The sequence below is a fragment of the Neophocaena asiaeorientalis genome, unplaced genomic scaffold (genome assembly GCF_003031525.2).
Source record: "Neophocaena asiaeorientalis asiaeorientalis breed wild unplaced genomic scaffold, Neophocaena_asiaeorientalis_V1.1 scaffold314, whole genome shotgun sequence".
Classification (NCBI taxonomy): domain Eukaryota; kingdom Metazoa; phylum Chordata; class Mammalia; order Artiodactyla; family Phocoenidae; genus Neophocaena; species Neophocaena asiaeorientalis.
Window position 1 is genome coordinate 4,610 of NW_020175489.1, and position 17,895 is coordinate 22,504.

The 17,895-nt window shown below is 37.5% G+C and overlaps 1 protein-coding gene across 1 annotated transcript in view; it reads right to left on the reverse strand.

The window, feature by feature from the left end:
* Window positions 1-3,036: 3,036 nt before the first annotated feature.
* The window catches only part of MATCAP2 (microtubule associated tyrosine carboxypeptidase 2), a gene marked incomplete at its 3' end in the record, with an annotated part of 36,530 nt that continues 21,671 nt past the window's right edge, over window positions 3,037-17,895 (reverse strand). The window contains exons 3-6 of the mRNA XM_024768891.1: window positions 9,974-10,117; window positions 9,162-9,294; window positions 8,308-8,613; window positions 3,037-3,186 (exon numbers count right to left, since the gene is read on the reverse strand). Of these exons, the coding sequence (XP_024624659.1) occupies window positions 3,037-3,186; window positions 8,308-8,613; window positions 9,162-9,294; window positions 9,974-10,117 (733 nt within the window). The remainder of the gene's footprint in view (window positions 3,187-8,307; window positions 8,614-9,161; window positions 9,295-9,973; window positions 10,118-17,895) is intronic.

Here is a 17,895-nt window from a genome sequence, read left to right on the forward strand (position 1 = left end):
GTAAAATAGATAGCTACTGGGAAGCAGCTGCATTCCACAGGGAGATCCGCTCAGTGCTTTGTGACCACCTAAAGAGGTGGGATAGGGAGGGTGGGAGGCAGGCTCAAGAGGGAGGTATTATGGGGATGTATGTATACATACAGCAGATTCACTCTGTTATATAGCAGAAACTAACAACACTGTAAAGCAATTATACTCCAATAAGATGTAAAAAATACATAAATAGTATTACAAAGTAAAAAAAAAGGAGACCTAATGAAACTCAAAAGCTTTTGCACAGGAGAGGAAATCATAAACAAAAGGAAAGACAACCCACACAATGGGAGAAAATACTGGCAAATGATGCTTCCGACAAGGGATTAATCTCCAAAATTTACAAAAGCTCATGAACCTCAATATCAAAAAAAGCAAACAACCCAATCAAAAAATGGGCAGAAGACCGAGACAGACATTTCTCCAAAGACAGACAGATGGCCACAAGGCACATGGAGAGACGCTCAACTTTGCTAATCATTAGATAAATGCAAATCAAAACTACAATGAGATACCACTTCACACCAGTCAGAATGGCCATCATCAAAAATGTACAAACACGGGATCCAGAACTCGACTTCCTGTATATCTAAAATAAAAGAGCTGAATAGAACCTGAAAAAAAAAAATCTACAAACAATAAATGCTGAAGAGGGTGTTGAGTTGAAAGAGAACCCTCCTAGACTGTAGGTGGGAATGTAAATTGGTACAGCCACTATGGAGAACAATACGGAAGTTTCTTAAAAAAATGAAAAATAGAGCTACCATATGATCCAGCAATGCCACTCCTGGGCACATATCTGGCAAAAACCATGGTTTGAAAGGATACACGCACCCCAATGTTCATTGCCACACTGCTTACAGTAACCAAGACATGGAAGCAACCTAAATGTCCATCAACAGAAAAGTGGATAAAGAAGATGTGGTAAATATATCTAATGGAATATTCATCCATTAAAAAGAATGAAATAATGCCACTGGCAGCAACATGAATGGACCTGGAGATTATCATACATAGTGAAATCAGTCAGACAGAGAAAAACAAATATATTGTGATATTGCTATATGGGGAATCAAGAAAATGATACAAATAAAGTTATTTCCAAAACAGAAACAGATTCACAGACTTAGAATACAAACTTATGGTTAACAAAGGGGAATGGTAGGGGGCAGGGTTAAACTAGCAGTTTGGGACTGACATATATACACTACAATAATGAAAATAAATAACCAACAAGGACCTACTGTATAGCAAAGGGAACTGTGGTCAAATTCTGTAATAACTAAATGGGTAAAGAACTTTAAAAAGGATAAATGTATACGTATAACTGAAACACTTCACTGTACACCTGAAACTAACAACATTGCTAATCAATTATAGTCCAATATAAAATATTAAAAATTTTTTTAAAAAACAAAAAAGTCAGTATGATGAGAAACAAAAAATACAGTGTTCAAGATCTCTCCCTATTAAAAGTGGCTAAAGGGACATTGCCACCAAAACTAATGCATGAACCCTTATTGGACCTAGATTTTTTTTTTTTTTTAACACCTATAAAGACATTTTTGGAACAGTTGGGGAAATTTAAATACCGTATATGGGGTAGTTGATATTACTCACTTTCTTAAGTGTGATAATGATACTGTTTTAAGTAGAAGAGAATGTTTTTAGTCTTAGGAGATGCATGCTCAAGTTTTTAAGGAATGAAATGCCAAGTGTACAACTTGCTTTTAAAAAGTCACAGAGAATAGCATCAAGAAAGTGAGAAGACTACAGAGTAGTAGAAAATATTTGTAAATGATTATCTAATAAGAGATTTTTATCTAGAATACACAAAAAACCCTTACACCTCAATAATAAAAAGCAAACCAATTAAAAATGGGTAAATGATCTAAACAGACGGTTCTCCAAAGAAAATACATAAATAGCCAATAATCACATGAAAAGATACTCAACATCACTAGTCACCAGGAAAATTCAAATCTAAACCACAGTGAGTTAACCACTTCACACCCACTAGGGATGGTTATAATATTAATTTAAAAAATGAAAATAGTAGGTGTTGGTGAGGATTTGGAGAAATAGAAATCATCATACACTGCAGTGGGAATGTAAAATGGTGCATTCACTTTGGAAACGGTGGCAGTTCCTCAAAACGTTGAGCACAGAGTTATCATATAACCCCAAAATTCCACTCCTACGCATATACTCAAGAGAATTACCAGCATAAACTTATGAATGAAGGCTCATAATAGCATTATTCATAATAGCCAAAAAGTGGAAACAACCCAAATGCCCATTAACTGGTGAAAGGATAAATAAAAGGTGTCATATCCATGCACTGGATTATTATTCAGTAATAAAAAGGATTGATATACTGATACATGCTACAATATTAACAAACTTTAAAAATATTATAAGTAAAAATAAATATTATGCTAAGTGAAAGAAGCCATCCACAAAGGTTCATATATTATATGATTTCATTTATATGAAATGTTAAAAACAGGCAAAACTAATAAAAGCAGATTAATGGTTATTTATCACTAGGAGCAATAGGGAGAGAGAATAGGTAATGGGTACAAATTTCTTTTTGGGTGATGACACGTTCTGGAATTAGATTAGTGGTGTTGGCTGCGCAACTCCACAAATATTATAAAAATCACTGAACTGTACATTTTAAATGGGTGAATTATATGTCATGTGAATTATATATCTCAATAAAGCTGTTTTTAAAGTCAGAGAGGAAGAGAGAAAGCAAAAATTGCAAAATATTAACAATCGGTGAATCCAGAGGAAGGGTATAGAAGTGTTAATTCCTTCATTATTTCCCTATTTCTGTAGGTTTGAAAATTTTCAAAACAAGATGGGAAAAATAATGCTAACAAAATGTGGTTTGCGAAAACTAGCACTGACCTCAAGTAACAAAGGTTTAATTTTCTATTGTTGAGTGGATTCTCTGATGGGAAGATTAGGATATATCCAAAATCAATAGACAATTACCCAGTCCCGCAGCCAGTGAGCCAGGCACGGAGCCGCCCACTTGCACTGTGCCCACCGCAGCCGAACCCGGCTCCTGCAGGAGCCAAACGGAGAGAGGGGATCGTGAGCCCCAGCCAGAGTGAGTGTGTATGGCGGCCGCTGAGTCGGCACCTGGAGGACATGGAGAAATGGATGGAAGATAAGATCAAAGCGAGACTTAGGCTTAAAAGCAGGTTGCTTGCTGCTTGAGGGCCAAATGCAAGTTTGAACTCTGTTATCAGAAGACACAAGGGACTCCTTTCCTAAGCCTGTAAATAAGCCCTGCCCTTGGTGCCTAAGGAAGGGGTTAGTGAAAGTCAGCCTGAGAGTCAACTAACTGCTGAACAATCATCAACAGGAAGACACTGGAACTCATCAAAAAAGATACCCCACATCCAAAGACAAAGGAGAAGCTGCAATGAGACGGTAGGAGGGGCGCAATCACAGTAAAATCAAATCCCATAACTGCTGGGTGGGCGACTCGCAAACTGGAGAACACTTATACCACAGAAGTCCACCCACTGCAGTGAAGGTTCTGAGCCCCACGTCAGGCTTCCCAACCTGGGGGTCCAGAAACGGGAGGAAGAATTCCTAGAGAATCAGACTTTGAAGGCTAGTGGGATTTGATTGTAGGACTTCGACAGGACTTGGGGAAACAAAGACTCCACGCTTGGAGGGCACACACAAAGTAGGGTGCACATCAGGACCCAGGGGAAGGAGTAGTGACCCCAAAAGACACTGATCCAGACCTACGTGCTAGTGTTGGAGGGTCTCCTGCAGAGGCGGGGAGTGGCTTTGTCTCACCGTGAGGACAAGGACACTGGCAGCAGAAGTTCTGGGAAGTACTCCTTAACGTGAGCCCTCCCAGAGTCTGCCATTAGCCCCACCAAAGAGCCTTAGGCCAAACAACCAACAGGAAGGGAACCCAGCCCCCCATCAGCAGACAAGCGGATTAAAGTTTTACTGAGCTCTGCCTACCAGAACAACAGCCAGCTCTACCCACCACAGTCCCTCCCAACAGGAAACTTGCTCAAGCCTCTTAGATAGCCTCATCCACCAGAAGGCAGACAGCAGAAGCAAGAACTACAATCCTGCAGCCTGTGGAACAAAAAACACATTCACAGAAAGATATACAAGATGAAAATGCAGAGGGCTATGTACCAGATGAAGGAACAAGATAAAACCCCAGAAAAACAACTAAATGAAGTGGAGATAGGCAACCTTCCAGAAAAAGAACTGAGAATAATGATAGTGAAGATGATTCAGGACCTCGGAAAAAGAATGGAGGCAAAGATCGAGATGATGCAAGAAACGTTTAACAAAGACCTAGAAGAATTAAAGAACAAACAAACAGAGATGAACAATACAATAACTGAAATGAAAAATACACTAGAAGGAATCAATAGCAGAATAACTGAGGCAGAAGAACGGATAAGTGACCTGGAAGACAGAATGGTGGAATTCACTGCTGTGGAAGAGAATAAAGAAAAAAGAATGAAAAGAAATGAAGACAGCCTAAGAGACCTCTGGGACAACATTAAATGCAACAACATTCACATTATAGGGTCCCAGAAGGAGGAGAGAGAGAGAAAGGACCTGAGGAAATATTTGAAGAGATTATAGTCGAAAACTTCCTTAATATGGGAAAGGACATAGCTACCTAAACCCAGGAAGTGCAAACAGTCCCATACAGGATAAACCAAAGGAGAAACACACCGAGACACATACTAATCAAACTGGAAAAAATTAAAGACAAACAAAAATTACAGAAAGCATCAAGGGAAAAAAGACAAATAACATACAAGGGAACTCCCATAAGGTTAACAGCTGATTTCTCAGCAGAAACTCTACAAACCAGAAGGGAGTGGCACGATAAATTTAAAGTGACAAAAGGGAAGAACCTACAACCAAGGTTACTCTAACAGGCAAGGATCTCATTCAGATTCGATGGAGAAATCAAAAGCTTTACAGACAAGCAAAAGCTAAGAGAATTCAGCACCACCAAACCAGCTCTACAACAAATGCTAAAGGAACTTCTCTAAGTAGGAAACACAAGAGGAGTAAAGGACCTACAATAACAAACACAAAACAATTAAGAAAATGGTAATAGGAACATACATATCAATAATTACCTTAAACGTGAATGGAGTAAATGCTCCAACCAAAAGACACAAGCTCGCTGAATGGATACAAAAACAATTCCCATTTATATGCTGTCTCCAAGAGACCCACTTCATACCTAGGGACACATACAGGCTTAAAGTGAGGGGATGGAAAAAAAGAAAACACTCCTGTTTACCACTGCAACAAAAAGAATAAAATTCCTAGGAAAAAACCTACCTAAGGAGACAAAAGACCCGTATGCAGAAAACTGTAAGACACTGATGAAAGAAACTAAAGATGATACAAACAGATGGAGAGATATATCATACTCTTGGATTGGAGAATCAACATTGTGAAAATGACTATACTACCCAAAACAATCTACAGATTCAATTAAATCCCTATCAGACTACCAATGGCGTTTTTCACAGAACTAGAACAAAAAATTTCACAATTTGTATGGAAACACAAAAGACCCCAAATAGCCAAAGCAATCTTGAGAAAGAAAAATGGAGCTGGAGGAATCAGGCCCCCAGACTTCAGACTATACTACAAAGCTACAGTAATCAAGACAGTGTGGTACTGGCACAAAAACAGAAATATAGATTAATAGAATAGCATAGAAAGCCCAGAGATAAACACACACACATATGGTCAACTAACCTATGACAAAGCAGGCAAGGATATACAATGGAGAAAAGACAGTCTCTTCAATAAGTTGGGAAAACTGTTGGGAAAACTGGACAGCTACATGTAAATGAATGAAATCAGAACACTCCCTAACACCATACACAAAAATAAACTCATAATGGATTAGAGACCTAAATGTAAGACCGGACACTATAAAACTCTTAGAGGAAAACATAGGAAGAACACTCTTTGACAAATCACAGCAAGATCTTTTTTGATCCACCTCCTAGGGTAATGGAAATCAAAACAAAAATAAACAAATTGGACCTAATGAAACTTCAAAGCAGTTGCAAAGGAAACCATAAACAAGATAAAAAGACAACCCTCACAATGGGAGAAAATATTTGCAAATGAGGCAACTGTCAAAGGATTACTCTCCAAAATTTACAAGCAGTTCATGCAGCTCAATATTAAAAAAACAAACAACCCAATCCAAAAATGGGCAGAAGACCTAAATAGACATTTCTCCAAAGAAGACATTCAGACGGCAAAGAAGCACATCAAAAGCTGCTCAAGATCACTAATTATTAGAGAAAATGCAAATCAAAACTACAATGAGGTATCACCTCACACCAGTTAGAATGGGCATCATCAGAAAATCTACAAACAACATATGCTGGAGAGGGTGTGGGGAAAAGGGAACCCTCTTGCACTGTTGGTGGGAATGTAAATTGATACAGCCACTATGGAGAACAGTATGGAAGTTCCTTAAAAAACTAAAAATAGAATTACCATATGACCCACCAATCACACTCCTGGGCGTATACCCACAGAAAACTATAATTCAAAAAGACACTTGCACCCCAATGTTCACTGCAGCACTATTTACAATTGCCCGGTCATGGAAGCAAACTAAATGCCCATGAACAGACAAATGGATAAAGAAAACATGGTACATATATAGAACGGAATATTACTCAGCCATAAAAAGGAATGAAATTGGGTCATTTGTAGAGACATGGATCAATCTAGAGACTGTCATACAGAGTGAAGTAAGAAAGAGAAAAACAAATATTGTATATTAACACATATATGTGGAACTTAGAAAAATGGTAGAAACGAACCGGTCTGCAGGGCAGAAATTGAGAGACAGATGTAGAGAACAAACGTATAGACACCAAGGAGGGAAAACGGCACGAGGGTGGTGGTGGTGGTGTGATGAATTGGGAGATTGGGATTGACATATATACATTCATATGGATAAAATGGATAACTAGTGAGAACCTGCTCATTTAGGAAATAAAATTGTTTTATAAAATAAAATTCAAAAAAAGACAATTACCCAATAAATCAGAAAATCTACTGTCAAGGGACACACACCTGGTTGGGAGGTATCAGTCCATCCCCTCTTGGCTCGTACACAATAATCCCATCTTGTATTGGGGTCCTTGACAAACTTTCCAATGTCTTTGAATAATGCACAAAAAGACATGTGGCTGGCTCGATAAACAGTGTAGTAGAGGAGGGCAGCCCTCCATAAAAAGGGGTCTTTTCTAAAGAGGACACTGTGAATACTTGCCAGTCCTTCCTCTGTGGGATTGTTTGGCTTTAGGTCATGTTTTTTACGGCCAGTCCAACTGTTCCATGGCTGCTGAAGGTTGTTAATACCACAAAGAAGACATTCAGATGGCAAAGAAGCACATCAAAAGCTGCTCAAGATCACTAATTATTAGAGAAAATGCAAATCAAAACTACAATGAGGTATCACCTCACACCAGTTAGAATGGGCATCATCAGAAAATCTACAAACAACATATGCTGGAGAGGGTGTGGGGAAAAGGGAACCCTCTTGCACTGTTGTTGGGAATGTAAATTGATACAGCCACTATGGAGAACAGTATGGAAGTTCCTTAAAAAACTAAAAATAGAATTACCATATGACCCACCAATCACACTCCTGGGCGTATACCCACAGAAAACTATAATTCAAAAAGACACTTGCACCCCAATGTTCACTGCAGCACTATTTACAATTGCCCGGTCATGGAAGCAAACTAAATGCCCATGAACAGACAAATGGATAAAGAAAACATGGTACATATATAGAACGGAATATTACTCAGCCATAAAAAGGAATGAAATTGGGTCATTTGTAGAGACATGGATCAATCTAGAGACTGTTATACAGAGTGAAGTAAGAAAGAGAAAAACAAATATTGTATATTAACACATATATGTGGAACTTAGAAAAATGGTAGAAACGAACCGGTCTGCAGGGCAGAAATTGAGAGACAGATGTAGAGAACAAACGTATAGACACCAAGGAGGGAAAACGGCACGAGGGTGGTGGTGGTGGTGTGATGAATTGGGAGATTGGGATTGACATATATACATTAATATGGATAAAATGGATAACTAGTGAGAACCTGCTCTTAGGAAATAAAATTGTTTTATAAAATAAAATTCAAAAAAAGACAATTACCCAATAAATCAGAAAATCTACTGTCAAGGGACACACACCTGGTTGGGAGGTATCAGTCCATCCCCTCTTGGCTCGTACACAATAATCCCATCTTGTATTGGGGTCCTTGACAAACTTTCCAATGTCTTTGAATAATGCACAAAAAGACATGTGGCTGGCTCGATAAACAGTGTAGTAGAGGAGGGCAGCCCTCCATAAAAAGGGGTCTTTTCTAAAGAGGACACTGTGAATACTTGCCAGTCCTTCCTCTGTGGGATTGTTTGGCTTTAGGTCATGTTTTTTACGGCCAGTCCAACTGTTCCATGGCTGCTGAAGGTTGTTAATACCTCGAAAATAATGTGTGCCTATGGACAAGAAAAGGCACATGAAAAGTAAGAAATGCCATTCTTATTTTAATTCTTCTCCAAAAAAAGATTCTACCAACAGTTCTAAAACGAAATTGATGTGTACCTACAAATCAAAAGAAAGCAGAAAATGATCTGACACTAATGCCCTTTGCTTTGAAGGAGTACACAGCCTTCAGAAGGATTACATGTCGCATTAGAAGAGGTATAACTTTTACAGCAATTTATTTTCTTTTTAAGAGTCGAATTATAGACTTGATATTTGAAAAGATCTTAGAGATCACTTAATTCAATTCCCTCAGTTGAAGATGGGGGAACTGAAATCCAGAGGAGTTAAATGACTCTCCAAGCTTAATACAGCTATACGGTACCCTAAAAAATCTAATTTGAAATGAGACATTAATATCTTAGCTTTAGTTCAAGTGACACCTAACAATTTCATTACTTTTTGCCAAATATTACTAAGAAAAAATGCATTATAAACAAACAAGTCCTTGAAGTAATTTCTGCTATTACAACTGAATAAATGGAGAAGGGCTGCCCCCTACCTATTTCATGCCTCAGCATTCCTTCCAGCCAATGCTCACGTGCGGTGCAAACATTGATGGTCAGTGTTGGACATCCATTTACTACTGTCATCGAAGCTCGGGAAAGCAGGTCCTCAGTGAGGTGAACTACAATCTAAAGAGCAAGAGTTAAAAAAATATATATATATAAAAGACAAAACGTAGAAGGCAGGGGGTGAAAGTTTTCACAGAAAACAATGGACCCATAAATTAACACCTTTTTCTTTTGTTTACACCATCTTGAATCTCCCCGAAACCAAGAAGATGAAATGCAGACCCTTGGAATTTTGAGCCTTTGGGAACTCAGGAACCTTTACTGGATTGAAAGAAAAGTAGACAGCTGTGCAGAGGAAGACACAGAGAACTGAAATTGTGCCTCTGCAGTGCTCTCAAATGTAGTCCCCCGGGCTGGAATAATGCAAAGGAAGGTACAGGAGCCAGAGTCCTGGTCACTGCTGGGCCAAAGCTTATTTTGAGACTGAACACTAGGAACTGGACATTAATAAGAGAAGTCACTGTGCCAAATCTCTTCATTAATAATTTTCATAAGCCAATTCACATAATCCTACAAGCTATACAAAAATGGTAGTAAGAAAAAAGGAAAAACAGAAAAAAACTGAACATTAACAATTCAATGCAATAAAAACTTAAGACTTATATTTAGTAAGAAATGTGGGTGACTTATTTAATGAGTAAAATAGTGCTGGGAAAACAAAACCTGCAGAAAAAACAAACACGTGGCAGTGACTGAGAGTTAAAATGCTCAAATTGTCATGCTTACTCATGATTCATACCTCACCCATGCAGCCTTCTTTCATCATGTATTTCCTAACATGACTCCAGATTCGAGTTTTAGATAGCAGGCTACCACCAGTGGCCTGTTCAAATTTTTCATAGCTTCCATACTTTTGTAAAGTCAGTTCCATAATATTGATGGACTGTAAAAGAAACAGAGATAATGAAAGTAAACAGCCTCCTATTATTTCGACATGAGTAATGACCTAGTTATATTCTTATTTATCATGACCTGTTCTGTGCTTACCGATTTCCAAATCAAATTGCAGCTACGGTAACATATTTTTCTAATCCTAAACAGCTTTCACTTATTTTCATATATTTTTACAAACACCTGTGTATGTACTTACTTCTTAACACGGAATGAAGGCTCAAGCACTACACAACTGTCAACATCTAACAGGCTGAGAAGCTAAGGCAGAGTTCTCAGTTTCTCTTGGCTTCTCTAAGACCATCTGGTGGTTTTTCAGGAGAACTCAGAAGGTATGTCTCCAGACTAATTACTAGAATATAATTACCATTTGGATAAAGAAAAAAATTCCCAATTTTTAAGCACATACAGAAGAATCAACCATTCTTTTGTGATGATCCTATAGAACCTGATGTTTTCCTGGGCTACTACTCTTTGGCAGAAACACATAGTCTCAACATTACTAAAAAACACTCTTATCTTTCATTCTGGGCAGGGTACTATCTAACTTTTCATTCTTCATAAATTTTCATATCAAAAGAATATGAAAGTTGAGATCTTTTTCTCTAAGTACAAATATACAAAAAGGAAGACTAAAAAAACTGGTAACAAATCACAGATCATCAGTATCTATGGGAAAGCCACAAAAAAAGGAAAACATAAGGAAGGAAAATGCTATTCAAAGGTCTTTTGGGAAAAAGCTAGAAAATTCAAATATATCTTATATGAATGGTGACAGAAGCTAGAAAATTCAGATACTGATATTATACTAAGCCTATGCTTTTTATCTGTTGTCAGACTAGTAAAGAGATTAAAAGTACAAGCTCTAGAGTCAGACTGACATCCTGGCTCTGCCACCTTCTGGTTGTGTGACTCTGGGCAAGTCACTAAACTTGTTACCACGCCTCCTCATTAGTAAATGGGGATAACAACAATAATGTCTACGGCATGGTTTTGTTGAGAAAATTTAGCCAAACTTTGTAAAGCACAGTGTCAGACATAAGTAGTCAATACATGTCAAGTATTACATCATCATCATCATCAGTATGTTACCATTCTTTATAAATACCACTGTAGATGACATGCCCAACACAAAAACTACAGTAGAACTCATGTGCTACAAGTTATAAGTAGATATATATATCCCCACAGGAAAAATATATATCACTAATAAACTAGGAGTGAATCATAAAGTTATCATAACAAGAAATGGCTTCAATAAGTTTGCCTGGCTGGCGTTCCCAAAGTTGCTATTAAAAGCCTTGATATTCAAAATGTGGTCGAAAAGCCAGCAGCATTGGCACTGGCATTGTCCCGGAAGCTGGCTTCAAATTTGGAATTTTGCCTGCCTCCAAGCTACATGCATACTGAATCAGAATCTGCATTTTAACAAGATTCCCCAGGTGATTCACCTGCACAGAAAGCCAGAAGGATCTCAGAGAATGGGAACACAGCAAATACCCCAGAGGCTAATTTATTTATATGACAACTAGGATAATTAAAAGAACAAGTTAGCACATAATTAAAAGCCCATTTAGCAGATTAGCTAAGGTATTTGCATACACCAGTCTAATGGTCACTAGTCATCAATATATCAGAGTTAGAAGAATCTGAGAAATTTTGCCTTAATTCCATAAGAGACAGAAGTGGTACCTTCTATACTGAACTTATAATTAGACCTAAAAAAAGTTAAAGAAATTTTTTATTATAACTTGTGTGTATAGGTTTTTAAAAGTATGTACTTAACTTAGGATAAAACTAGCTTTTCTAGCATATGCTTACTCAGTAGGAAAATGTGGTTATCTGGTTACTATTTATTATAACAGTCTAGAGACTTTAGAAAAACTTTAATACAGGTGACCTTTGTTATCATCAATAAATGGTACTTAGTAGAAGGCTATTAAGTATTCACACTCATAATAAGTATTCGTTCATATTCATTAACAGGGAACAAAGATTTGATTGAAAATTTACCCTGAAAAAGTACCCTATAAGATTAAAAAAAATTACCTTGGCAGTTTAACAACACTGAGGCAACCTCTATACCTATCAACTAATTATTAGATAATCAAAGAATGAATAAAAATAGTGGGAGTTTTTTTTGGAGGGGATGTAATCTTTCTATCAAAATGATATGCAATAGCACATCATTTTCCATTGCGTGACTTACATGGCACCATCATGGCAGCAATCCTTCATGAGAGCTACATGGATGTTCCCAAAAGCTTATCTTAATATGTCATGTACAGTCATTCTTCACTGAAGTGCCCATCCTGCTGTCATCTCTAGATATTTTTCTTTATTAGTTTTTCAACTGGTCCAACCTAGACAAATTTGTCAGTGACCACACAGATCTCCAGTATCCTTCACTGACTTCCCAATCCATCTGCATTAAATAGACCTCAGCACAGAGAGAGAGACAGTGGTTGGATAGGTGAATAAATTCAAGTTTTAAGAGAGAAGTCAGGAATGTTCAGTGGTTACTTCATCAGTGAACATTTTTGTGTTACAACAATTTCTGCTTCCTTATGCAACCTCTTGCAGGCCACAAAAATTTTTACAAGTATGATCTCAATTTGGGGGGAAAAAAAGGCAATAAGCAATTTTAAAAAGGCACAAGGAAGCCTGGAAGGATATACCCAAAGGCTACATGATATCATGTTCATGTTTGAGAAGGGATAATGTGTTGCACTGATGTTTAATTATTTGCACTATACAGAAGTTTTCAAAATGGTTTACAACATGCAAAGGAAAAAGTCATTTTTTCCAGCTTCACTGAGGTATGATTGACAAATAAAAATTGTATATATTTAGGTTCTACAATCAGGTGTTTAAGGTGTACAATGCGATGACTTAATATGTGTATACACTATGAAATGATTACTACAATCAAGTTAATTTACAAATCCATCACCTCACATAGTTACATTTTTTTAATGTGGTGGGAACATCTAAGATCTTAGCAAATTTCAAGTATACAATATACTATTATTACCTATAATCATCATGCTATATATTAGATACCCAGAACTTATTATTCAGTTTATAACTGAAAGTTGGTACCCTTTGACCCACATCTCCTTACAAGTTTTTGTTTGTTTTTTTTACAGGAAAAAAGAGTCCATTCTCTCCCCGTAGAGCTCAGAGAATCAATATCTGTACCACTTTAAGAATCAAGCTTTCACACACCTCCGCATGGTTAACACTTTTAAGAGGCAATAAATTTTACGTCAGATCTCTCTTCTCCATTAATATCATCATTTAAGTTAATCAGAAAACTACATCTCCCAATATTACTTGGTGCGAGATTCAAACAAGCAGCAGCTTGATAATTTTTTTTTTTTTGCGGTATGCGGGCCTCTTACTGCCGTGGCCTCTCCCGTTGCGGAGCACAGGATCCGGACGCGCAGGCTCAACGGCCATGGCTCACGGGCCCAGCTGCTCCACGGCATGTCGGATCCTCCCGGACCGGGGCACGAACCCGTGTCCCCTGCATCGGCAGGTGGACTCTCAACCACTGCGCCACCAGGGAAGCCCGCAGCTTGATAGTTTTACTCTAATCATCACTTTTTTTTTTTGGCTGTGCCTTGCATCTTGTGGGATCCTAGTTCCCTGACCAGGGCTTGAAGCCCGGCCCTTGGCAGTGAAAGCCCAGAGTCCCAACAAGTGACCTCCAGGGAATTCCCCAATATGGACCGGGGCACGAACCCGTGTCCCCTGCATCGGCAGGTGGACTCTCAACCACTGCGCCACCAGGGAAGCCCGCAGCTTGATAGTTTTACTGTAATCATCACTTTTTTTTTGGCTGTGCCTTGCATCTTGTGGGATCCTAGTTCCCTGACCAGGGCTTGAAGCCCGGCCCTTGGCAGTGAAAGCCCAGAGTCCCAACAAGTGACCTCCAGGGAATTCCCCAATCATCACTTTCAATTTGCCATCCAGCATATCCCTTTATCTTCAAATAAACCTTAACCAATTTAACTTCCAAAAACGTTCAAGTATTAAAAGAAAAAAAAGTCCATTTCAAGTTAATTTAACCCAATTTAAAACATAAATCACATATCCAATTAAAGCTCTTTCCCCTCCTCTAGGCAGAGCCTGGCCTGAGGCCTAAAGAACCTTCACTGGGAAAAGAAGGCATCATCAGTGATTTGATTCCTTCTCATCTCTCCCCTATTTTCACAGCCTCTTTCCCTTCAGTATATTGACAGCTGGGAGGAAGGAACGAACAATTCCCATATAACTGGTTCAGCTGTGGTCCTCTTCCTTTGACTCTAATGCTGGGGCAGGCCTATTATAGCAGGTGCCTCCACTGCACAGCTTACTGACTAGCCTCCTTCCCACAGAATCTATGCAAGAAGCTCCCCTGGAGTGGACAACTACCAAAACTATTTCTATGAAATTTAAAAGCACAAGAGGAACAACCTAAAGATTTAACTTAATCTAATTACTGTATACCCATTGCATGAAATGGAACATATGCAGTCAGTTAAAATAATGCTGACAAAAAAGAAACGCTGACAGCTTTTAACAGCATGAAAAAATATAGACATGTAAACAAAAGTATGCTAACTCAACCATCAACAAGGAAAACACACTAAAATGTATTTTTCTTTTTTTTGCTTGAAGTATCATTGATTTACAATGTTGTGTCAGTTTCCGGTGTACAACAAAGTGATTCAGTTACACATACATATCTATTTTTTTCAGATTCTTTTCCCTTATATGTTATTACAAAATATTGAGTATAGTTCCCTGTGCTATACAGTATGTCCTTGTTAGTTATCTATTTTATACACAGCAGGGAAAACACACTAAAATGTTAAAAGTCGTGACCTAGAGGTGGTGGAATTATAATAATTATTCTCTTCTCCATACTCTTCTAAGTTTCTGCACTAAACACGTATCTCTTTTACAACTGGAAAATATAAAACTGTTTAAGTACCCCCTACTTTGGAATCTCCAGGCCTTTCTTTTCACTATCTAGTTACCTTCTCTCACTTGCCAGTTAGTCATTGATATCCCTTCTCCAGAGTATTTGTATTTAAAAAGGAAACACATGAAAATGTTTAAAAATTCAAAAAATATCTTCTATGGTAGATTTTTAAGCAGAGCAGATTGCTGGTAGACAGAACTGGTATGGCTCACATTCCTGAGGTCTACTCGAGCAAGCAGCCACTTCCCTCATCCATGTGGAAATCTAGCCCCAATTTATCCATCAACATCAAATATATTCTCTGCTTCCTTCCATTTCTAAGAATAACAAATATAAACAGTAAGCGATGCAACATAACAGTTTCGCTAATCAGTTTTAAAACTCCTGGAACCAGAACATCTTAATATATACCTATACTACTGTCCAGGTCTTGGATCCCTAGTCTGCATGAATCTGACTTTGCACTTTTCCATTTTCCTAATTATCCAACTCCTCCATCACTATGTTAGAAAATCATATAATATAATCTACTTTTGAGTTCCATAAGAACAGTTATCAGGTGGGATAATGTTTCTTGCTGAAAATGGATTGAAACAGGCTACCAAACATACTTTTACCTTTTTAAAAACATTGGACCAAAAAGATTACATATTTTTGCTAAATTATGAATCAATACATTATCTGCTCACAAATCAATCATTCCTAAATCCTTCCTTTTTATAAGAGAATATTTTAAAGCTTTGTATATCTTACAGGCATCAAAACAAATTGATTTTCAGAGAACTCAAACCTGAAGCACAGAGGAAATAAATGCAAAATGAGCAGTTGTTCAGTGTGAATGAAATGGTCTTCTCTCTCTCCAGATCTGGATATCATACATAATGCTACACAAAACAGAACATCAGCATTCTTTACAATGTTACTGCCAGCTCATGACTTTGAAGCATTCTTATTTTCTTCTATTAAAACAAGAGTAATCAAATTATTTTCAATAAATGGTGCTGGGAAAACTGGATACAAATAAAAGAATAAAACTGGACCCCTACCACATATCATATACAAAAAATTAACTGAAAATGGATCAAAGACCTAAATGTAAGAGCTAAAGCTATAGAACTTGTAGAAGAAAGCAGAGGCATACATTTTCATGACCTTGGATTAGGCAGTGCTTTCCTAGATTTGTGCACTAAAAGTACAAATAACAAAATAGGTAAGTTGGATTTCATCCAAATTAAAAACTTTTATGCTTCAAAGGACACCATCAAGAAAGTGAAAAGACAACCCACAGAACAGGAGGAAATGTCTGCAAATTTCATACCTGAAAAGCGACATATCTAAAATATATAGAGAACTCCAACTCAATAATAAAAACACAAATAATCCAATTAAAATATGGGCAAAAGATCCAAATAGTTTTCCAAAGAAGATATACAAATGGCCAATAAGCACATGAAAAGATGCTCAACATCATTAGTCAGAGAAATGCAAGTCAAAACCACGAGATACCACTTCATACCCACTAGGATGGCTATAAAAACAAGAGTTGACAAAAAAAAAAAAAGAGTTGGTAACAATGTGGAGAAACTGGAACTCATATATGGCTGGTGGGAATGTAAAATGATGCAGTCACTTTGGAAAAGAGTCTTCCTCAAAAGGTTAGACACAGAATTCCCATATGACCCACTACTATATGATCTATGATCTCCTACCATTTGACCAACTACCACATGATCTACTACTAGGTATATACCCAAAATACCTAAAAACATGTCCACACAAAAATCTGTACACAAATGTTCATAGCAGCATTGTTCATAATAGCCAAAAAGTGGAAACAACCCAAATGTCTATCAACTGGTGAATGGATAAAATCTAAAATATACATACATGGAATATTATTCAACAATAAAAAGCACTGATACATGCTACTATATGAATCTTGAAAACATGCTAAGTAAAAGAAGCTAGTCACAATGCACCACATATCATATGACTCCACTTATATGAAATGTCCAGAACAGAAAAATCCATAGAGAGATAAAGTATCAATAGACTGATGGTTGTCTAGGGCTGGAATGGGGTGGGGCTGGGGGTGAGTCACTTGTAATGAATACAGGGTTTCCTTTTGGGGATGATGAAATTCCTCAAATCTGATAGCAGTAATGATTGCATAATCCTAAATATACTGACAATCATTTAACTGTACACTTTAGATGGGTGGACTACATGGCATGTGAATTATATCCTCATAAAGCCATCATTTGAAAAAGCAATATTAATCAAACAGCACAGTGTAATATTTAAACCACCAATTCAGAAAAGGAAAAATCTTGATATAAAACCTACAGCATTGTCTTGTATGATATAACAAACTTTCTGAAAAATCTCAACACTGTTTAGTAATCTACTTTTGGTTTACTTGCTGATTCTGTTTGCTGTTCAGCAATTTGGAAATCTGACCATCAATCACAAGCCACTTCACAGGCATGTGCTAAAAACCTATTTCCCTTTTCAAACACAGTTTTCACTCAATGAAAAACTATATACAATAGGGACACTAATACGATATGAGTCTGGGTGATACTGTGGAAAGACTAGAAGTCAAAAGATCTGGTTTTACGTTGGTGCCCTACCTTTTACTGACTGTGTGATCTTAGGTATGTCATTTTACCTGTCTCAGGTTTAGTTTCTTCAGTGGCAAAGTGGAGATGAAAATCTTTGTGCTACTTACCTCACAGGGTTGGTGTGAGGATGAAATCAGAGATAGAGACAGAGAGTAAAAGACGACGGGCGGGTGG